The 23,817-nt window shown below is 40.6% G+C and overlaps 1 protein-coding gene across 1 annotated transcript in view; it reads left to right on the top strand.

Annotated features, from left to right (window-relative positions):
* PHEX (phosphate regulating endopeptidase X-linked) overlaps nt 1–23,817 on the top strand; it is a 234,136-nt gene that overhangs the window by 131,503 nt on the left and 78,816 nt on the right. Inside the window, exon 14 of the mRNA XM_089904684.1 lies at nt 20,326–20,403. Within this exon, the coding sequence (XP_089760810.1) occupies nt 20,326–20,403 (78 nt within the window). The remainder of the gene's footprint in view (nt 1–20,325; nt 20,404–23,817) is intronic.

Genomic DNA, 23,817 nt, shown 5'->3' with positions numbered 1-23,817 from the left:
CATGTGGGATCTTCCCGGACCGGGTCACGAACCCGTGTGCCCTGCATCGGCAGGCGGGCTCCCAACCGCTGCGCCACCAGGGAAGCCCCAAGACAACGTCTCTTGATGCGAAGAAGGTGTGAGCGCACAGGGAGGGAAGGCATTGTTGGCAGCCATCTTTGGAAACTACCTACCTACAGTGTGTATCCTTTGCCTCTCTCACCTGTGTTCAGTTTTTCATTATTTACAATTGAGAATTTTGAACTATTTTTACCCCCTCTTTAACACCTGACCACCGAGTATCATTAAATTTTCCCCATTTTCCTGTTAGATCGGTTAAGTTGTTTTATATTATTGACTTATTTTTTTTCTTAGCTCAAAACCAGTATATACATTGACTTAGAGAACTATTTGAGTAAACCTAATTATTGTTGAACTGTGATGGGGAAAGGGCTCAGCCTCAGTCTGTGAGACCTTCCTGCATAGGTATAAGAAATACCTACTACATGTTAGGGCCCAGAACCGGACTAAGTCAAAAGGGGCCCAACCCCATCCTAGTAGGCACATCATTTTTTTTCCAGTTTTACATACATTTGAGTGCCTTAGTAAATAAACTTAATTTTCAGTATAGACACCCCTGACACTGACTCCCTGTACTTTTTTAAAAAATTGAAGTGTAGCCGATTTACAATGTTGTGTTAGTTTCAGGTGTACTGTTAGTTTCAGGTGTACAGCAGAGTGATTCAGTTATACATATTTTTTTTCTTTCCAGATTCTTTTCCATTATAGGTTATTATAAGATACTGATTATCTTTCCCTGTGCTATGCAGTAAATACTTGTTGTTTATCTATTTTATATATAGTAGTGTGTATCTGTTAATCTCATACTCCTAATTTATCCCTCCCCCTTCCCCTTTGCCTTTTGGTAACCATAAGTTTGTTTTCTATGGCTGTGAGTCTATTTCTGTTTCGTAAATAAATTCATTTGTATTAATTTTTAGATTCCACATGTAAGTGATATCATATATTTGTCTTTCTCTGTCTTACTTCACTTAGTATGATATTCTCTAGGTCCATCTATATTGCTGCACATGGCAATATTTCATTCTTTTTTATGGCTGAGTAGTGTTCCATTGTATATGTATACCACATCTTTTTTTATCTGAATTTTTTATTGAGATAATTTTAGATTCACAAGCAGTTGTAAGAAATAACACAGATCCCATGTACATTTTACCCAGTTTCCTCCAATGGTAACATTTTGAAAAACTACCATGCAAGTCATAACTGGGAAATTGACATTAATATAATCCACAGATCTTCACATTTCCCCAGTTTTACTCTGTGTACATTTTACAGTTTTATCACGTGTAGGTTTATGTACCCACCACCATAGTCAAGACACTAAACAGTTCCAGCACCTTATGCTACCCTTTTATACCTACGTCCCATCCCCACCCCTGAATCACTAAGCTGTTCTCCATTTCTAAAGTTTATTATTTCAAAATATTACATAAAGGAATCACACTGTCTTTATCCTTTTGGGATTAGCTTTTTTTTCTTGGTAGAGTTTTCAGGAGATCCATCCCCAGGTTGTGGCATGTATTAGTAATTTGTTCCTTTTTATTGTTGAGTGGTATCCCATGAAATGGATGCATGCCAGTTTGTTTAAACCATTCAGCTGTTGAAGGACATCTGAGCAGTTTCCAGTTTGGGACTGTTAAAAGTAAAGCTGTTAGAACATTCATGTACACAGAGGTTTTTGTATGAATATAAATTTTCATTTCTTTAGAATAAATGCCCAAGAGTGTAATTGCTGGGTCGGATGGTACTTGCATGTTTTGTTTTATAAAAGAACTACCAAACTGCTTACCAGTGTGGCTGTACCATTTTACATTCCCACCAGCAATGTCTGATGAAGCACTTTTTCTGCATCCTCACCAGTATTTAGTATTATCACTGTTTTTTATTTCAGCCATTCGGATAGGTGTGTAGTAATATCTCATTTTTTTAATTGTGTAAGTAAATTTATTTTGTTTTTTAAATTTATTTTAATTTTTATTAGAGTATAGTTGCTTTACAATGTTGTGTTAGTTTCTTCTGTACAGCAAAATGTATCAGCTATACATATACATATATCATTGTGGGTTTTTTAAATTGAAGTATAGTTGATTTACAGTGTTATGTTTCTGGTATACAGCAAAGTGATTCAGATATATATATAGTATACAGTATATATATACATATATATATATATATATATTCCTTTTCAGATTCTTTTCCATTATAGGTTATTACAAGATGTTGAATATAGTTCCCTGTGCTATACAGTAGATCCTTGTTGTTTATGTATTTTATATATAATAGTGTGTATCTGTTAACCCCAAACTCCTAATTTATCCCCCTTCCCCTTCCCCCTTTATAACCATAAGTTTTTTTGCTGTCTGAGTTTATTTCTGTTTTGTAAGTAAGTTCATTTGTATCATTTTTTTAGATTCCACATATAAGTGATATCGTACGGTATTTGTCTTTCTCTGACTGACTTCACTTAGTATGATAACCTCTGAGTTTATCCATGTTGCTGCAAATGGCATTATTTCATTCTTTTTTATGGCTGAGTAATATTCCATTGTATATATAGACCACATCTTCTTTATACATTCATCTGTTGATGGACATTTAGGTTGCTTCCATGTCTTGGCTATTGTAAATAGTGCTGCTATGAACGTTGGGGTACTTATTTTTTTTGATATTGAGTTGTATGAATTGTTTGTATGTTTTGGATATTAGCCCCATGTCAGTTGCATTGTTTGCAGATATTTTCCCCCATTCATAGATTGTCCTTTTGTTGATAGTTGCCTGTGCAAAAGCTTTTAAGTTTGATTAGGTCCCAATTGTGTATTTTTGCTTTTATTTCTTTTGCCTTGGGAGACTGAGCTTGGAAAACACTTGCGTGATTTATATTAGAGAATGTTTTGCCTATGTTCTCTTCTACGAGTTTTATGGTGTCATGTCTTGTATTTAGGTGTTTAAACCATTTTGAGTTTATTTTTATATAAGGTGTGAGGGAGTGTTTTAACTTCATTGATGTACATGAGGTTCTGATTTCCTGTACTTTATAGCCAAAGACTCTCGGCATTGGAAAGGGCTATGCTTGCTGACCTAAGGTAGAGGGGACAAATCTGCTGCCTTTGCTATATTCTGGTGTTGCCAGTGCTGAAGTCACTGTGCAGGCTAACAAGAGCCTCCTTGCAGGGGTTTGTAAGCATTAAACTAATGAGCTGCATGGACCTGTCCCAAAGTGGAGCAGAGTCAAGGACAGCACTGAGGTTGTGTCCTTTAGGGCTGCAGAAGAGAGCTTTTGTTTAATTCTCAAATTAAGTTATAAAATGAATTTACACGTGTATGGAATAATTTGGCTTGTTCTTCCAGGCTTTTGAAAATGAAAGTTAAGGTTTGGCAAAGTGATTTGTATAGATCTGTATAAAGTCGTGTTCTAAAGAGGCCCTATGAATTGTCCTAAGTAATTTCTGATTTCCATTAACAATTATTCACAAAAAAGGAGCTTGTCGGAGAGAGCAATTTTAAAATGAGAAAACTTGACAGAGTAGAAGAGGAGCAAATCCTTTCCTTCTGCTCTTCTCTTCCCACTCCCCAAACGCTCCCTAATTGTTGGATGCTTGTTTGAGTGTCTTCTGTCAACATCTAGTGAGAATGAGAGCTATGTGAGGAGGAGCTGGAAGCTCTTGCAAACTTTTGAGACTGGAGTTACCTCAGACCCAGGCTATCAGTGTTCAAAACAAAACAAAACGAAATAAAACTTCTCAGGCAATTCCAGTAAGCAGCCACGTTTGAGAAGCAGAGCCCTATTAGAGCACTGCTGCTCAGACTTGAATGTGCACACCACTCTCCCAGGGACCTTGTGAAAATGCAGATTCTTAGTAAGTTTGAAGTAGAGCCTGAGATTCTGCATTTCTAGCAAGCCCCCAGGTGAGATGGATGCACCTGGACCATGGACCGCACATTGAGTAGTGAGAGTGTAGAGCAGGAGTTGGCAAATTTCTCACTCAAAGGACAAGATAGTAAGCATTTTGGGCTTTGCAGGCCATGTGGTCTCTGCCACAGCTATTCAGACCTACTCTTGTCCCATGTATGCAGCCATAGACATTATGTGAACAGATGTGCATGACTGTGTGTCAGTAAAACTTTATTTACAAAATCAGGCAGCAGCTGGAATTTGGCTTGCAGGCCATGGCTTGCCAACATGGTCTAGCACTTTACTAGTCTCAAGTTTTTGACCAACACCTTGCTGCTTTCCTCTCTTGTTGGGCTGAAGTTTGAGTAAGAATTAAGTGGTTTTATATAGAGGTTACTCATTGGCTTTGTTGAATAATTGATGATGACATTTAGGCTGCTGTTTACCAACAGCCCACGTTGTCCCTTGGCTATGGCTCATTGCTTTGTCTTGAATATAGGTGGCCTTTCTGATTTCCTTCCCTAGATTGCCTTTTCAGAAGTAGAGCAAAAAAAAAGCTAAGATTTGTTCCAAAATGTAGCCCATGGGCATCCCAGAATAAATAACCAGGTCTGAACTGTGAGGGCAGAAGGTGGCTTTGGGTTGCATTTCCTTTATCTGTCTCTCACCACTCACCCTCTGGAGTGTAGTCTGAACGGGTGGAGGCTGGTACTCTGGCAGAGAGGTAGAGAGCAGCAAGGTACCTGGACCCATGAACGTTGGCATATGCCATACCATATGTATGGCTGTTATGGTAGCAGAAAGTTACATGTTACTGATGATATATGCTTACAAGCAGATAATGCACGACCAAGTTGCCAGAATTTTGGGGAACCCAAAGTTGGAACCAAAAACTCATCATTCATAAGGCCCATATTCCATCTCATGGGCTTCTGGGGTAAGGTACAAGGTTCCTGGTCTGCTGCTTTTGGTATGTTCCTGCATTTGCAACCTCAAAACCAGTCTGGTTAAGCTTAATTGATTCAAACTGGCTCTCATTTGTCTTTATGACTGTGCTAAGATCCCTGAGGGAGAGACCTTATTCCTCTTTCAGAGTGGGTGGATGCGGGCCAGAAATCCTTGGGCCAGGGGTGCTCAGGCTAGACACATTTCTCAGGATAGTTGCCAGTGGATCTTCTCTATGAGGTTGATAACCGCCTCTTCATGGAGCCCCATTCCCTGGAACTTTCCTCCTATCGGTGAGGTCTCATTTACTTCATTACCTTGACTGGTCTGAAAAATAGATGTTCTCATATTTCCAGAATAGAAATACTTTCTTGTCTCTCCTTTTCCATTTTGATCTGCTCTCTTGGCTAAGCCTTGGTCTGCTATGGGCTCTCAAAGTTTAGTCCCACTGGTGTCCAGAACTAAAAGCTCAATGGAATGATTTTTAGGGAAGGATGGAGAACTTCTTAAAAGTATTCTTACAGCTAAAAATATTATTTTTCTTAGCATGTTGAACATGGTTACTGATGCAGAGGTGGTCTTTACACATTAATCAGTTCATTTGGATTTATAATTTATATAATAGGATATTAGTTTTCATCTCTCAAAAGATGGTGTATGTTGGAAAAACATGGGCGTTTTGAAGTCAGATTAGGGCTAAATTAATCTGGGTTAAAAAGCTGGTTTTGGCCCTTATTGCCTGTAGGACTTGGGGAGAGTTATTTCCCCTTTCTGAGGCTCAGATCCATCAGCTGTGAAATGGGGATAATCTGTACTCACCTGATAGCGTTGAGGTAAAATAAATTTGGATCTGGTGAGGAAGTGAAGCACTTAGCCCAGTACCTGATCCATAGTTAAAGTTCAACAAACAACATTACATTTGTTATTATTAAAAATGTTATTTCTATTGTTGCTGATTGTGTTTAGCACTGAGATCTCCTCTTTTTTATACAGCAGGTTTTTATTAGTTATCTATTTTATACATATTAGCGTATATATGTCAATCCCCGTCTCCTAGTTCATTCCCCCTCCCCCCGCTTTCCCCCTTGGTGTCCTCACATTTCTTCTCTACGGTCTTGTTTTTGCCTCCCATTCTCCACGTGTCTGACTGTGAACTCCTTGAGGACAGGAGTGCAGTGTATTAAACTATGTATCTCAACTCTTGCTACACACAAAACACAGATGAATTTCTCAGATGTAATGCTGAGATGAAAGAAGCCAGACACACAAGAGTACACACTTTTTTTTGAAGTTCAAGAGCAGGCAAAACTAAGCTATGGAGATAGAGGTCAGAATACTGGTTATCTTGAGGGTGGATAGCTTATTAACTGGAAAGGCACCCCTGGCCCAAGGATTTCTAGTAGCCTTCTGTGTACTAGAAATATTTTAAACTTGTCTCAGAGTTGCTAGCACAGGTTTGTGTGTATGTGTGTGTGTGTTTAAAAACAAATCTTTGAGTTGTACACTTATTATTTGTGTACTTTGTGTATGTTACAACTCAAAGAGCTTTAAGAAGATATTTTCAAGTCTGTGGTGCTTGTTTGGCAGTTAGTAATCATTCTGTAAAAGACTGAATATTGAACAGATATTGTGATGAAGAAAGTGGTCAACTTAATCACCACGTGACTAAAGCCACACTTTAAGGAAGATGTAATATACCTTTGAAAAACATGGTGGACATAGTTCATAATCAGAGTTCACACTGTTATACACAACACTGCTTAAATCTTCATCTGGCTGTTTCGGAAAATACTGTAACTGGGGATGACAGGACTTGTTATTTAGGACTGTTTGTGCAGGTGGCATGGTAGGGAACGAAGTAGAGAGAGGAATACAGTTCCATCAGATTGGTGGAAAACCTCATTTGTGTTTTATTTTTTTTCATTTTATTCTTTTTAAGTCTTTATTGGAGTGTAACTGCTTTACAATGGTGTGTTAGTTTCTGCTGTATAACAAAGTGAATCAGCTATACATATACAGATATCCCCATATCTCCTCCCTCTTGCATCTCCCTCCCACCCCCCCTACCCCACCCCTCTAGGTGGTCACACAGCACCGAGCTGATCTCCCTGTGCTATGCAGCTGCTTCCCACTAGCTAGCTATTTTACATTTGGTAGTGTATATATGTCCATGCCACTCTCTCACTTCGTCCTAGCTTCCCCTTCCACTTCCCCGTGTCCTCAAGTCCATTCTCTACGTCTGCATCTTTATTCCTGTCCTGCCTCTAGGTTCTTCAGAACCATTTCTTTTTTTTTTTAGATTCCATATATATGTATTAGTATACGGCATTTGTTTTTCTCTTTCTGACTTACTTCACTCTGTATGACAGTCTCTAGGTCCATCTACCTCACTACAAATAACTCAATTTTGTTTCTTTTTATGGCTGAGTAATATTCCATTGTATAAATGTGCCACATCTTCTTTATCCATTCATCTGGCGATGGACACTTAGGTTGCTTCCATGTCCTGGCTATTGTAAATAGAGCTGCAGTGAACATTGTGGTACATGACTCTTTTTGAATTATGGTTTTCTCAGGGTATATGCCCAGTAGTGGGATTGCTGGGTCGTATGGTAGTTCTATTTTTAGTTTTTTAAGGAACCTCCGTACTATTCTCCATAGTGGCTGTATCAATTTACATTCCCAGCAACAGTGCAAGAGGGTTCCCTTTTCTCCACACCCTGTCCAGAATTTATTGTTTGTAGATTTTTGGAGGATGACCATTCTGACTGGTGTGGGGTGATACCTCATTGTAGTTTTTTTTTTTGTTGTTGTTGTTTATTTTTTGCGGTACGGGGGCCTCTCACTGTTGTGGCCTCTCCCGTTGCAGAGCACAGGCTCCGGATGCGCAGGCTCAGCGGCCTTGGCTCACGGGCCCAGCCGCTCCGCGGCATGTGGGATCTTCCCGGACCGGGGCATGAACCCATGTCCCCTGCATTGGCAGGCAGACTCTCAACTACTGCGCCACCAGGGAAGCCCCTCATTGTAGTATTGATTTGCATTTCTCTAATGATTAGTGATGTTGAGCATCCTTTCATGTGTTTGTTGGCAATCTGTATATCTTCTTTGGAGAAATGTCTACTTAGGTCTTCTGCCCATTTTTGGATTGGGTTGTTTGTTTTTTTGATATTGAGCTGCATGAGCTGCCTATATATTTTGGAGATTAAATTGAGTCTCTACTGCTTCTACCTCCGTTTTTCCCCCTCTCCCCTTGTTCTTTTATCAATTACACTTTGAAATGAAATCTGCAACTCTAATAGATGCTACTGAAACTTGTTTGGCAGTTCTACCAGATGGTATTTGAATCTCGGGTGTTGTGTGAAAAATGAAAAGACCAAACACATGCACAAGTAAATGAAGGTTGAATTAATCTTTATAATTAAATAGAATATTACCCTGCTATGACTGATTTTAGCTTTCAAAGTGGATTGCACTTTGAAATTGCTAATTTTTCAGTGAACTGTAATTGTATTAACATGGCTTTTTAGATGCCTCAAAGTACTTAAAAATATATTTTACCGAGCTACTCAGAGAAAAGTTATTAGAACTTTTAATGTAAATATCTCTGAGATCTTAGGGTATATTTCTACCATGACTTATATTTGAAAAGCACTTTCCAGTTGTTAATTCTTTGCCTCTATCATCCTGGGATTTAGGTGGCATTGACCAGAAATTAGGTTGAACTGCAGTTGCCTGAGGCACATTAAAAAATTGATGGGAGAGAAGATCATAGTGTTTTCTCCATAAAATACTCCTAATGGCATAATAGTGGTGACCATTAATGAAATGCCTAAGGAATATTGAAGGACTGGATGAGCCCCCTTCTTAGGAATGGGTAATATGGATACAATGGTCAGGGGTTCTCCCACGTGGGTCCAGATGCCTTGACAAGTACCACAGTCTAGGTCAGATTGTGTCTCACACCTGAGCATGCATGAGAATCCCCTGCAGCAGTGGTTCTTAACCCAGGGTGATATTGTACCCCCAGGGGACATTTGGCAAGGTCTGGAGACATTTTTGGTCACAGCTGGGAACGGGGGAGTGTTGACTGGCGTGTAGTGGGTAGAGGTCAAGGATGCTGCTAAACATCCCACAGTGCACAGGACAGACCCCCACAAATGAGAATAATTTGGCCTAAATGTCAGTAGGACCAAGGTTGAGAAACTCTGCCTTAAGGTAAGGTTTGTTGCAATGCAGATTCCTAGGTTGCAACCCGGACACATTTGACTTAGTAGGTCCAAGATGGATCCACAAATCTGCATTTTAACGAGCTCCCAAGTGATGCTGATGCTGTTGGTTCAAGGATAGAGGTTTGAGAATCCCTGAACTAGAAGAGTCCAGTGTCAAAGGAACAAGCATTATATATGGGCATTGGCCCCATGGCATCCTTCTTTTAGGAAAACTGTGTGACAGTTTACATTTACCTAATTTAATAATTCAGCAGATATCTTATTTGATCTTTCCCCTGTGTTATGAGGGAGGTAGTTTGAAGTTTTTTCAGGCTGGTAAAGAATCGTTCACGTCAGAGGTAAACCTCAATGGAATAAATGAGGACAATTCCAGTTCAGGTGGACTGTTGATGAGAGAACAGGATGTGTTATTGAAGTTAATCTCCAGCTTGCCTCCTGTTTAAGTAAGTAATTTAACAATTGGGAGGAGGATTAAGTGGCTGATAAAGTTTATCTGAGAACATGTTAGGTGTTAGGGACTAGGTGCTCAATGTGCATTTCTAAGCCATTTGAATCTTGACATTTGAAAATGGTTTTTAGTAATTTGTATATATTTTTTCTTTTCCTCAAAAAGTGCATTGATTTTTCCATGGTATTCCCATTTCTGGTTAATATTTGTATGCTCGCTCTGTTTTAAAATTCAGGTATTTACCTCAACAAAACATGAAGCATTATTATAAGTTTAATCACATGTTTATATCTGATGAACCTGTCCAAAAAGTTTAAACTTTGTCCCTATTTTTCCCTTGCTATCTTTACTATTAGTTTTGAAAAATTTGGGACCTTCTTATGTAGAAGAGGTGTTGGCATAATTTTTCTGCAAAGAGCCAGATAGTATACAGATAGTAAATGTTTTAGGCTTTGGGGGCCCTATGGTCTCTGTTGCAGCTACTCAGCTCTGCAGCTGTAGTGTGAAAGTGGCCATAGACAATCCATAAACAAATGAACGTGGCTATTGTTGGAGAGGAAGAACTTCTACTACCCTTTGAGGTTCAGTGTTCGGGGGTCTGCAAATTAAACTGACAGAAGGTGGATTAGCAGGAGAAAAGACAAAGTTTATTCCATTAGGTAGGTGGGAGCTCACAGAAAATGTAGCTCAAAGAAGCAGTGAGAATTGGGGCCTCATATGACATGTTTTTTTAAAAAAACACTTTATTATTTTTTTATTGAGGTACAGTTGATTCACAGTATTATATAACTTTCAGGTGTACAACATAGTGGTTCACAAATTTTAAAGAGTATACTCCATTTATAGTTATTATAAAATATTAGCTATATTCCTTGTGCTGTGCAGTATATCCTTGTAGGTTATTTATTTTATACACAGATTTCAAGGAACAATAAATGGTGGGATATGACTGAGAAATACGTGGGGGAAACTAATGGAAGGTAAGGTTTGATTTAGTAAGGTCTGTGTATGCAATTTCTCGTCCTGGCGCTGACTTCTCATCTCCGGTGATAAGAGTCACTCTTTCCCCCTGGTATGAGAAGCCTCCCTTAACAGGGATTTATGACAGTGGAATTCTTTTGGAAGGCCTGCTTTTAGGCAGATAAGGGGAGTGCAGAGAAGGCCTCTTCCTCTATCTGTTGATTCTCAAAGGCCTTCAGCTCAAAATAATTCTTATGCTGCAGTGACATATTTTGGACCCCTTCACCATGTCCCAAAACACAGTGTTTTTTACAAAAATATGTGGTAGGCTTGTTTTGGCCTGTTGGCTTTTGTTTGCTGACCCGTGACGTAGAGCCCTGCGTGTGGGGCAGAGAAAAATACCACTTACTTTGGCTCATCTGAAAGCCTAACTATAATATAGGATTGTTCTGGCTCTCGGGTTTTTATCATCTTGGCTATGTCTGGACAAATAGATTTGGTTAATTGGAAGCTTAGGATATTCATTTAATCAGGTCTAGCAGCTGTTCTATTTGCGAAAACTTTGTGAGCAGTTTACCTCATGTAATTGAAGGTAATAAAAAGACATTGACACTCTCCTGTTCAGCTTCAAAGGGGATACGTGAGAGTTGCCACTATTTTTAAGGTAATGTCGCCCCTACCATCAGGGAGATGTGTTGTTTTATGGATTAATCATAGGATGGCTTTGGGTTCTTAAGTCTGTTGTTACTCCCTGCTCCATCTATGTTCAAAGAAAACCCAAATGTTCTTTTTTTTAAAAACTGTTGGGTACAGGGCTCACGCAAGTGAGAGGACTATCACAGTGATACCAGGAAACTGTTTAGCGCCGGTGTGGCTAAATTATGATTTACCTGTACCAGAGTACTTTCCTTTTTTGGACTGGAAAAACTGCCCACCTTCAAGATAGATGGAGTAGGTATTTTATTTTAATTAATTAATTAATTAATTTTGGGACTGCATTGGGTCTTCATTGCTGCGCGTGGGCTTTCTCTAGTTGTGGCGAGCAGGGGCTACTCTTCATTGTGGTGCGTGGGCTTCTCATTGTGGTGGCTTCTCTTGTTGCGGAGCACTGGCTCTAGGCACGCGGGCTTCAGTAGCTGTGGCTCGCGGGCTCTAGAGTGCAGGCTCAGTAGTTGCGGCTCACAGGCTTAGTTGCTCTGCGGCATGTGGGATCCTCCCGGACCAGGGCTCGAACCTGTGTCCCCTGCATTGGCAGGCAGATTCCCAACCACTGCACCACCAGGGAAGTCCTGGCGTAGGTATTTTCAAGGGAGACGATGGATGGATGGAGCTGCTTTATAATTTGGAACATACCTTCTTAGAATGTTGTCCATGTCGGAGAGAAATGGGGATTGTCTGCTACACTGGAACATTATTCAGGCAGGGTTAAGGGTGGAAGACCTGAAATCTGAGCATTCCTGTCTTCCACCTTTTGCAAAATCAAAACTATGACTTGCACTTAAAAAGCTCTGTGATTCATGGGGGGCGTTCTCCCCGCAGCATGATGCATGAGCCTGTGAACTACACCCGAAAGCAATTTGCAGAATTAAAGTTTTTGAAGACTCTTGATAAATCATTGCCATTCTTGTCAAGAAGGTGAAATTTGATTTGTCAGATAACTGCATTGTTATTATTTGTGGAATTCAGAAAGCCCCAAAGGATATTAAAGCCTGTTCTCCAGCCTAATTTTCATTAATACCATTAGCTCTGCTTAGGATAATATCTTCAGCCAGGACATCTACACTAGTCAATGATTTGTTGGGCATTATGGGAATTGCTACTGTTTTGAAGGATAGTGTAATTCATGTACAGTCTCCTGAACTTCCGACGCTTAAAGCTCAGAATTTTGATTGATATTTAATAGTTATTGTAGAACTCATGAGAGAAAACGAGACCTTGGCGTGGTGAAGCCTGACTGACGCTTTCACAGCTGTTGCAAGCGTCAAGAAAGTTGTGCTCTAAATTGTTTGTAAAAGGGCAGTTGATCATCAGTTGTTCCATTTTTTTCTTAAGTTAGTTAAATTAATAAAAGAGAAAAAATATGCTAAGCGACTTAACTATGTAGAGGAAACACAAAGCTGTTTAATTAAGTGTTTAAAGTGATGCCTTTGATGTAGTACATGCAAGACATTTGAGAATTTTCCTGACTCTCCTAAATAGCCAGGTCAGTGGGGATCAAAACAAATGAGCTTTCTGTCTTGATTTCTGCCGATCAGCTTAATATTAAGTGGCTTTGAAAATTTAGGATAAAGCAGTCAAGCTAACCAACCTTTAAATCAGTTTGGTCATCTGTGTAAAAATTCCATGTTGTTTCAGTGCTCACAGCCAAATAAAGCAGAATTCTGTTTGGTTCTTTTCTTCCCATGAGCGCTATCAAGTTGTAGTGTACGTTGTGGAAAATTCTGGGAAGGAGGGGTGACTTCAGAGTTTAAATCGTGTTGTGTTTTAAGTTTTCAGTGTTCCTTGTTTTTCTAGTTCATTTGTGATAGTTTTTCTCTCTCTCTCAAAGAAATAATCTTTACTTCATGAACTGTCTGTTGTCTCCACAGAAATTAATTGTGATTTTTAAAGTTCTAGCCCTAAGACTTTAGGGCAAGGAATAAACCCCCAAGTGACTAAGATTTGTTGCATGTACATGTTAGTAATAGCGAAGAGCAAAATAAAAACAAATATAAAACTTAATAGCTAAGCCCTGCACACACACGCAGACACCCCACCCTGTTCAGCGTGGATCACTTTAGCAAGCACTGTTGAGCACTTACTGTGTACTAGACCCTGTGCCATTAATTGAGGCAACTCAATGAACGACCTGCCCTCAGTGAATTATGTGTCAGCCCAGGAAACTGTGGCTCTTGAGCCATATTTAGCATGCTGCCTGTTTTTGTATGGCCCCCAAGCTAAGCAAGGATTTTACCTCTTAAAATTGTTTTGAAAAGTCAAAAGAAGAGGAATATATCATGTTACATAAAAGTGATATGAGATTCAAATCTCAGTAGTGTCTGTAAATAAAGTTTTATTGGCATACAGCCACAGCCATTCATTTACGTGGTGTCCACGGCTGCTCTCCCAGGTACAATGGAGAGTTGAATAGTTGTGACAGAGGCCATATGGCCTGCAAAGCTGAAAATATTTACCATCTGGCCCTTTACAGAAAAAGGTTATTAACCCCGATCTAGTTAATCCAAGTTATCCTTTCCCAATTCCTTTGTTATCCAAATACTTCTTTCAACTCTCTATTTCACTGCATTGGTATTAGAAGTAATTTTATCCACATTTTACAGATGAGGAAACTGAGGAACAGAGAGGTTCAGATAATTAAGATACTGGTCATACTTTGTAGTAGCGATTATGGCAAGTTGTCATAGAATGTTTTTCTTCAGTCTTTTAATATAAATACAGTGAGGCCATGGATCGTCTTATATATTTTTATATTTCTTTAGCACTGAGGAGAGCCCTGAGCCTCAACAGCATTCTCAATAAGTATTTGTTGTTTGACTGAAATAGCTTATATTAAAAAATACAGTTTTGGTTGCTGTCAGGAGTCAGCCCCAGGACTTCCCTGGCGGTGCAGTGGTTAAGGATCTGCCTGCCAATGCAGGGGACATGGGTTTGCTACCTGGTCTGGGAAGATCCCACGTGCTGTGGAGCAACGAAGCCTGTATGTGGCCAACTACTGAGCCTGCACTCTAGAGCCCGTGAGCCACGACTACTGAACCTGCGCGCCACAACTGCTGAAAACCATGCACTCTAGGGCCCACGTGCCACAACTACTGAGCCCGCGTGCTGCAACTACTGAAGCCCGGGTGCCTAGAGCCTGTGCTCTATGGCAAGAGAAGCCACCGCAATGAGAAGCCCGCACACCGCAACGAAGAGTAGCCCCCGCTCGCCGCAACTCGGGAAAGCCCGTGCGCAGCAGTGAAGACCCGACACAGCAAAGAAAAGAAAAAGTCAGTCCCAATGGATTTTTAAAACAAATTTTATTTATTTATTATTTATTTATTTATTATTTTTGGCTGGGTCGAATCTTAGTTGTGGCATGTGGGATCTTTTTGTTGCGGTGCGTGGGCTTCTCTCTAGTTGTGGCCTGCGGGCTCCAGAGTGCTTTGCCTCTGTAGTTGAGGCCCATCGGCTCTCTGGTTGTAGTGCACAGGCTCGGTAGGTGCGGCTGTCAGGCTTAGTTGCCTCGTAGCATGTGGGGTCTTAGTTCCCTGACCAGGGATCGAACCCGTGTCCCCTGCATTGGAACATGGATTCTTAACCACTGGACCACCGGGGAAGCCCCAGTCCCAATGGATTTTAAACATTGCTCCATTTTCCAGAAAGTTCCCTAGGTTCTCAGAAAGTCTCTCTCTTTTTTCCCTCATTTTATCTCTTTTGGTAAGATCAGTTTATATGGAAATGTGCCTTGACGGGAGCAGCATTGAATGATGTTCTTGGTCATATAACCTTTTATATTTTCTCATACCATTCTTGACATTGAACAGAATGGGTTTATCAACTAAATTACTCATTACCTGAATCAATATTTATTGAGCATTGATCACTTGCTATATGCCCGGCACTGTATTCCATGTGGGGAACACAATGGGGATTAAGTGGAATAGGCCGTTAGCTTGATTTGAGTAGTATCAGAAAGAAGGTTCTGACAGCTACAGAAACCTCCCTTATAATTTGATTTATCCGTTTGGTTAATGAACTACTCTTTTAAATACAGATATTTCTCCTGAGTTAATACATTAGATTGCTATTAGTCACTCACATCTTATAAATTAGTTTGAGGCCCCAATGACAGCTAATAGGTTAGCTGCCGTGAGGGAATAACAGTTTTGATGGATGAGGAGCGAAGGGGGAGATGACTTTGGGGCACAGTGTATTGCCAAGGAAAGGCCAGTTTGGGGTATGATCAGAGAGCAAGTGGTATGAACACACAGGGCCTGCTAGGTACTGGGAGGAATGGATACAGGCAAGAGAAAGGAAGGGAAAACAGAAACCAAGATGGTGAATGCTAAAGGCAACCTTTGCTTTGATCTTGGCTAAGATCAGCTTTCATAGTGTTTCTTGTGTCCATTTTCTGAGGTGTGCAAATAGTGGCCCTCAGAAGAGTCCTCAGACTTTCGGGGGGATTTGAATAGCCTGGATTCTCCTGGCTCATACTTAGAGTCTGGCTTTGCTCAGGAAATCTTCCTCCATGCTCCAAGCATCTCATGGGCACATGTGTCTCCCCATTGATCACAGGGTTGCTTCAACAGCCTTCCTCTCTCACTGCTTGACCTGTGACTAAAAAGAGTGACATTATTCCCCAGGGGAGTTCAGGTATTTGGTTAAGGATGTAATCTGGCCTGGGTTCCCCTAAAAGACCCTCCAAATAGGTACAGAACAGTGTTACTCCAGATCCTTGGAAGAAGTCATATTTCTACTTTCTCTGTATAATCTACAGCCAACATTTATTCATCATGTACTCTGGACCAAGGCATAAAAAAGTGCTTTGTGTGCAATGTCTTCGTGAATCCTTGCAGACAAACCAATGAAGTATAGGTACTATTTTTTTCCCCTCAGGCTGTATCTGATGAAAAGGAGATCATGTTAGGATTACATTCAGCTACAGCTAGTAGAAAACATTATATGTAATGCCTCAGACAAATAGGGGTTCATTTTCCTCATGTCATAGAGGGGGAAGGGAGGCAGTTCATGCCTGATATGGTGGGCTCCAGATGGCACCCAGCTCTTCATTCCACCCTTTTTAGCATGTCAATTTCTTCCTCTTGTTTGTTACCCTGTGACTACAAGATGGCTGCCCTATCTCTGCCATTGCATCAGTATTGCAGGAAGGAGGAAGAGGAAAGGCTAAAGCAGTGGTTCTTACCCAGCAGGCAGTTTTGCCCCAGGGGACATTTGGCAATGTCTGAAGACATTTTTGGTTGTCACGAGTTGTGAGGTGGTGTTGCTAGTGGCATCTAGTATGTAGAAACCAAAGATGCTTCTAAACATCCTACAGTCTACAGGACAGCTCCCACGGTAAGAATTACCTGGCCCCAAATGTCAATATTGCTAAGGTTGAGAAACTGTGGACTGCAGGCAGAGGACACATGCCAGCTGAAAAAAGCTTCGTCTTTTAAAACATATTCCTGGGAGTGCAACAAGGACTTTTGGTTATATGTCATTGGCCAAAATCTCATCCCGTAGCCAACTGTAACTGCAAAGGAAGTTGGGTGATGCAGCTGTTTTTTGTTGGGTCCATTGTCATCCTGAGAAGAACTGGGGTCTGATAGTAAGCAAGGGAAAGGAATGTGGATATTGGATATATAATAGGCAGTATTTGCTTCAGAAAAGTTAAGTACTTTGCTCAGGGTCACACAGGTAGTGAAGATCATTTGAGCCTCCTTTATTGAGGAAGAAGGTCCAGTTGTCATGTGCAGCCCTTTCTGGAGGTCTGTGTGAATAAGGGATAGAAATGCATGCACTGGTTATGGAAAACTCTGGAGTTTTTGATCAGCCATAAGCAGACTGGGAAATATTTCTTGCAGGATATAACATGCAGCCTGTTTTTTATTTATCCCACTGTTCTCTCAGTGTTTGCAGTGGAACTTGCCTTTCCTTCTTGTCCTTAAAACCCATGGAGTAATTGATTTCAGGCCTGCTTCACTAATGCTTTTCCCTTCACAAGCCATCAAGCTTTTGGTGCTTCATTTCTTCCATTCTGAAAAAATTAAAAAGTGATGTGATCATTATTTGCTTTAAAGGGTATATCAGAGTTTATTCAGGAAAATGGGTGCCATTCTAAGTGTGTCAAGCAGAAAGATGTTTAATATGGGGATTTGGAGGCTTATGCAATCATCAGGAGGGCTGGGGAGTGGAGGGCAGAGTCTACCCTCCTACCAATGGCCTCTGCTGCCCGCACACGAAAGGGCTCTTCTCAGGAGAATGCTTGGAAGCTGCTGGCAGAGCTCTTTATCTGCTGCCTGCAGATGCCCATGTGCCTGCCCATGGCTACCAGCAGCGAGTGAATAAATAGTGTCTCCTCCTCTACTTTTCCAGTCTCCTATGAGGGCTTCTCATTCACAGAGTCTAACCTGCAGTCAGGTCCCATGGGGTTTTGGGAGATGTAGTTCTGAGGCTTCTCAGGGAAGAATGTAGAACGGGGTGGGGTGGGATGATGTGGAAGTGTGGAAGTGACAACAGACTGGCAGAAGGAGCATTTGGGTTTGAATAGAGGCATAACAACACAGCACATTTTTGGGGAAGAAGAGTATTCTTTTCAGATGTTGGCAGTGTTGCTACTAGTATTATTTACCTTTGTGTTCTTAGATGAATAGAGATTCTTTGTATCACCATTCTGGCTCTCTTCAAGTCGTGGTGTTGCTAAATGAATAATAAAAAAGGATTCAGTGACCTGCATATACAGTGCAGAAGGTAATATACTCTGTGCAGCTCTGTAGTGCAGTGGGGGGTCCCAGAGCGTGAGGTTTGAAAAACAATCCATGATTCACCAGCATGCTCCGGAAAGACCAGTGTTCAGAAAACAATTGTGGATGACTCAGCTTGTGTATTTCTTTCTTTTTTTTGAGGCTGTCTGTAGCTCTTTGTTATAGTTATTATGTATATGACTTCTGGTGAGCTAAGTATAGTGAGGAATTAAATACGAGGGAAGTAACAGAACAATCTGGAACGAGGTAACCTGTAGACATATGATGTATTGTTTGGTGTTGGGGCGAGTTGTAACCACTGGTTATCCGCTCTCGGGGTCATATCAGACTTTCAGTGTAACTCACAGGGTTTTAAAGGCAAAATTTGATCTGTGCTATATTTGAGGCTCTGGAACAGCAAAACCCATTATGACTGTGTCCTGCGGCACTTGTAAAATCCTCTCTGAGTCTTGAGTTTCAAGTTTCTGCTGATACTTAATATTTGAATTATCTCAAGGCAGATAAGGAAAACATACTATCTTATTCTATTTATTTCTTGAGTGAGGAAAATTGAAAAGGACTGAAGGAAAAAACTCATTGCTAAGAGCAGTGTACAAAGGTCACTGGTTTTTGCTTTGCTGGAATAAAACCGATGTGTTTGGGGTTGCCTGGTGTCTTATGTTGGGACTTCTTGAGGCGGAGCTGGAGATGAGGATTTGTGTGCAGGTGATTTATGATTTATTCAGCAAGTGCTCCCAGGAGAAACCAGCAAGGGAATGAGGGAAGCCAGGCTGGGAAGGGTGAGAGATGGACCAGGGTGCCATTTCAGGGGAAGTCTCAGATAGCCTGATCCTGTGGGGAACTCCAGAGGGCAAACTATACCTCACACTGTGTCCTGAATTGAAGGAAAGGAGCTGGACTTTCGTATTCCTGCTACAGGCAGTCATTGGCTGAGGGCTGCTGGGATGGCAGCGGAGAAGCGGGCCCATGGCAGATAAACTCCCAGGAGGAAACTGTTTTGAGTGCAGGCAAGGTGTCCTAGTAGCCCTAGGGCAGGCCTTCAGTCTCAGGTGCTGGCCATTAGAAAGGAAAAAGAACTTAGATGCTGGGGAGGGATATGCTGAGGTGATAAAAGGGATCCCAGGGGATCTGGGCAGAGGCCTGACACTGTACTTACTCTTTGAGTAAGCTGTTCTTTTGTTTTTGTGAAACCCTGAATCTGGGGAGAGGAGAGAGACAAAGTTTCTTGAGAGCAAGGGTTGGCAAACTTTTTCTTTAAAGTGCTAGAGAGTAAATAGTTGAGGTTTTGTGAGCCAAAGGGTTTCTGTCCCAACTGTTTAACTCTGCCGTTGTAGTGCAAAAGCAGCCATAGATTACATGTAAATGAGTGGGCGTGGCTGTGTTCCAATGAAACTTTATTTATAGGAACAGATTTGGGCTGGGGAGCCGGGGCAGAGAGTAGATTTGGCTCATAGGCCATAGTTTGCCAGTCCCTGCTGTGGAGGCTCCTTGTACGTGCCTATTTTTCCTTTATCCATTCCCTATAAACTGTAAAACAGGGAATAAGTAGTATGTCTATCGAAAGGTTGGTTGTGATGCATCTTAAATTAGTCTGGACTCCCTACCTCCAATTTTTCCGGCATCCTGGCCATCATTCACGGAGTTGCACAGATAATTTCGCTGGAGGGTGACTCATCTCATTTTATTCCTGCTAAAAATATTTAGTTCTCTCTTGTTTGTAAAACAAAATATAGACTCTTCGCATGGCATTCAGGAATCCCTGTGATGTGGCCAAAGCTGGCTTTCTTGCATTGCTTTCTGTGTCCACCCCTTGTGCTTTCTTCTCCAGCTACGGGAAACTGCTCACCATCTCTCTGACGTGCTCTTTGTTTTTCGTCTCCCTGACTTTGCCCCTGCTGTTTGCTCTCCTGGAGTGTCTGTCCTTCCTCTCAGCTCTGCATTTTGAAATCCCATCCATTCTCTAAGACTCAGTTTGGTCACCTTCTCCATTAAGCATTTTCCCCATGAGGAAATAATCTCTGCTATGGACTTTGATAACAATATTGTCTATAAATAAAATTATTTATAGGCAATATTGTCTATATCTAAACCTTTATTTATCTTGTATTATATACTTATTTGCTACATTCACTGTGCTTTTAGTATGCTGAGGGCAGGGACTAACTTAGATTTTTTTTTTTCTTTTTTTGCCCTTCACAGTCGGTTACATATAGTAGATATTCAGTAAACGGAGTTTTCAGATGAAGGCTGCATTCCTCTGTCCTTTGATTATTAATGACTTAAGTGCTGAAACTCTGACATCATTTTTCTTTTTCCTTTTTATAGGCAAGAGCTGTTTTGGCAAAAGTTGGCTATCCTGAATTTATAATGAATGATACTCATGTTAATGAAGACCTCAAGGCAGTAAGTGCTAAATTTACTGTATTTTTTTTCGGGCAAGTTTTACTGGCCTCGGCCTTTCAGCTAACCCAAGTCCAGGCAGTTAAATCTGGTGGTGCCAAAAAGCACCAACTTTTGATTCATTCCTTGGCTAGATATCAGCCTCATTATGCCAGGCATATCACAAGATTTAGAGCAGATTCAAAATAAAGGAAGTGTCAGAAAGAATGTGTAGCTGAGTGGGTACCATAAAGCAAATGGACTTGGATTTGGTCTACATTGATCATAAAGGAAAGAATTAAGCAAATTGAGTATTTTACAATTAGCGAGCATGTTCTAATGGTGAATGTATGATGTTTGTTGTTAAACAGTCTCTATGTGCTTCATTCATATTAAATCTTGCCTGTTGGAAGTTAACTTCATTAAACTTTATGAGTGTTTTGACAAACTAAGTGCATATACATATGACTCTATAATTTATTGTGAGTTGGATTGTATATTTGCAGTAAGTTACTGATGGAGGAATAGTCATTCTTTTTTATTCCAGTATTTTGGGACATATATTTTCCAGTAGATGCATTCATTACAGGCCTTTCTAATCATAACCACTGTTATTTTCCTTCCTACAGATAGTTCTGGTAAAGAACTTTTCTTTCTCACAAAAACCCCTGTTTTTATCATTCACTAGATTTTCTTGAAAATAGTTTTTTTGGAATTCATTTAAATAACAGTGGTTCTGAGGTATAGCTCTTTCCTGAAACTGTGATTTAATAAGTTGCATATCTGTAAGCAATCCTAGCTTTATAGAAGAACATTGGAATCTTATAAGATTATTCAAAAGTGAGCGAAAGCATTAATTAGAAAGTTTCTCAATTGGGCTCCAAGATACAGCCTTCCAAAGTATTGATCCAGTTACTGTGGAGGAAAATAATTGTGCTTCACAGTATCCCAAAGCTCACACAGCCCATTATACATTGTTTTGATCCTGAAAAATCTCACTATTAGCGTGATAATTAAAGATACTGACACATTTGCCACGTTCATGTACATTATCTTTTCAGCCCCACACTGATCCTGTGAAATAGATGGTGTTTATCCCCATCTGCAGAAAAGGACATAGAGACTCAAAGAAGTTGGGTGATTTCCTCAGTGCCGTGCCAAGCGTCAGAGCCAGGACTGAAATCTGGGCCCAGGAAGCTCTACTTGTAATCAGAGAAGGGGTTTTGCAGGGTTCTTGTCAGGCAGCTCTGCTGGAGGAACAGAGGAGTGAGTTGAAGAGTGGCTGGGAACTGCTTTCCCAGAGCTGGTTGGGATGGGGTGAGGAAGAGAAGGGAGGTCATACTGTTAAGTGACGAAGAAGTGATTCTGCCTCTTCCACTTGCTAGTTGTTTGATCTTCTGCAGGTTATTTAACCTCAGTTAGCATCACTTTGATTATCTGGATACTGGAGATAATAATAACCAAGTCTTAGTATTTTTGAGAAGATTAAATGAGATTATATAAATGTAAAAGCACCTAGCATAATGTGTGGCACATAAGTCGTCTCCCCATAAATGATAGCTATAACTTTGTTTATCAGTATGAGAGCTATTGCTGCTAAGAAGGGCATCACCAGGGCACAAAGTACCTCAGCGGTAGAACCTGGATAATTACATGTGATTGGCAGATACTTGAAGAATGCAGGTGAGAATTTGAGAGGCAGGTTGGTGTAGTGGTTATGAACATGGACCCTGGAATCAAAGTGTCTGGAATTAAATCCCCATTCTGCCATTTCCTAGCTGTGCAACCTAGGGTAGGTTATGCCACCTCTCTGTGCCTCAGTTTCTTCATATCAAAATGGAGATAGTAATAATCCCTCCCTTAGAGGGCTGCTATGAGGATCAGATAAGTTAACATATTTAAAGTATGTAGAACTGACCCTGGCACAGAGTAAGCACACTGTTAAGTGTTAGTTGTGGCTTCTTCAATTTCTCACTTATGATAGTAAATTATTTTGGTTTGGAAAGGTCATTACGAATTAACACATGCAGTATCCATGTGCCTGAAATTGATTTAAGAGGCTCTACAGATGGAACAGTCTCAGGCCTTAATCAAATAAGATAGCATTCAGGGCTCACTCAGGGTGTTTAGTTGAACAAGTTTTGTTGGCAGTCTGCTGCTGTTTAAAGTGAATGCCCCAAATGTAACGATTCAATAAATGTAGTATCTTTTGTGAAAAGAAACCAGACGCCAGACAGGATGCAGTGTTAGGTGTATTTCCTCATGTCTCCAGGGCCTGAACCGAAGCCATTATATACCAAAATTTTTAAGTACTTTTGTGAAGAAACGGCTTTCACCCAACTCATTGCCAAAGCAGACACAACTACACCCAAGAGTTTCTAACAGTTTAAAAAAGACAGTGAAAAAAATCCAAATACATGAAGTGAAAATACATTCATGATCAGAAACTGATAGAGAAAACGAATAAAACCCAACCGGAAACTAGGTAAAGGATGCTTGATGTGATAGTAATAGCGTCACCGAGGTTAATAGCAAAAGGACTAAAGTATTGCTGATACACAATGGGACTGTGTTTTCAGTTTTGAGGAATATGTAGATAAGGACTACTGTTGGGCTTATGAGAAATTTCTGGTAATACAAACTCTGAGCATGACAGGCTGTTACAAATGAAAAACAGCTTACTTTATTTGATGCAAGTGAAGGTGTGATTCATCAGGTGCACACACAAAAGGAAAGAGGATAGAGATTGGAGAATGGATTAGATGAAGGTCAAGGGAAAGGCTGAAAACTCAAGTTGGGCTCTTATGGAGATAGGAGAAAATGGAAAAGAACTTAGAGGCAGATATAAAGAATCAGAAAACAATTTTTTTTTTCTCTTCTGAGGATGACAGGGTAAAGTGAGATACCCAGTAAAATATTGCTGAACGACAGTCTTTCTGTAGTCTTTGAAAAGAACAAGAAAAAGGATGTGCCCTTTATGTGAGCCCCCAGTAGCATGCAGGAAAGCCTGTTAGCTAGCCTAAAAAGATAGGCATCAGTCCACGTTCAGACAGACCTTATAAGGTGTACCTTCACTGTTCTTTGATGGAGACAGATGCAAAAGTGAGTTGATACCAATTTTGGGAAGATTTCTGTATCAGCCAGGAAAACCACACCGCATCAGGTATTTCAAAGAGAGGAGATATAATACAGGAAATAGGTTGGAAGGCAAAAATCAGGAAGGCGAGGTAAACCAGAGATTAATAACTTTTTTAGGAAGCAGTTACTACCCCTGTGTCTAGGGACACAAAAGGGAGGAGGTGGTGGTACCATTGCTTTCGAGAGCAGATGAGGAACTGCCACTCCAGAGCAGAGCTGGGCCTGTGGAAGAGGGGCTGAAGATTCTTCCAGAGTCATAGTCGGAAGAAGAAAGAGGAGAGAGAGGGAATGAAAGAGAAA

Source organism: Delphinapterus leucas, chromosome X, assembly GCF_059928025.1.
Source record: "Delphinapterus leucas isolate spDelLeu-1000000601 "Yukka" chromosome X, BTC_Dleu_Yukka2, whole genome shotgun sequence".
Lineage (NCBI taxonomy): Eukaryota > Metazoa > Chordata > Mammalia > Artiodactyla > Monodontidae > Delphinapterus > Delphinapterus leucas.
Note: the sequence above shows the minus strand (reverse complement) of the source record. Positions and strands in the feature narration are given on the sequence as shown.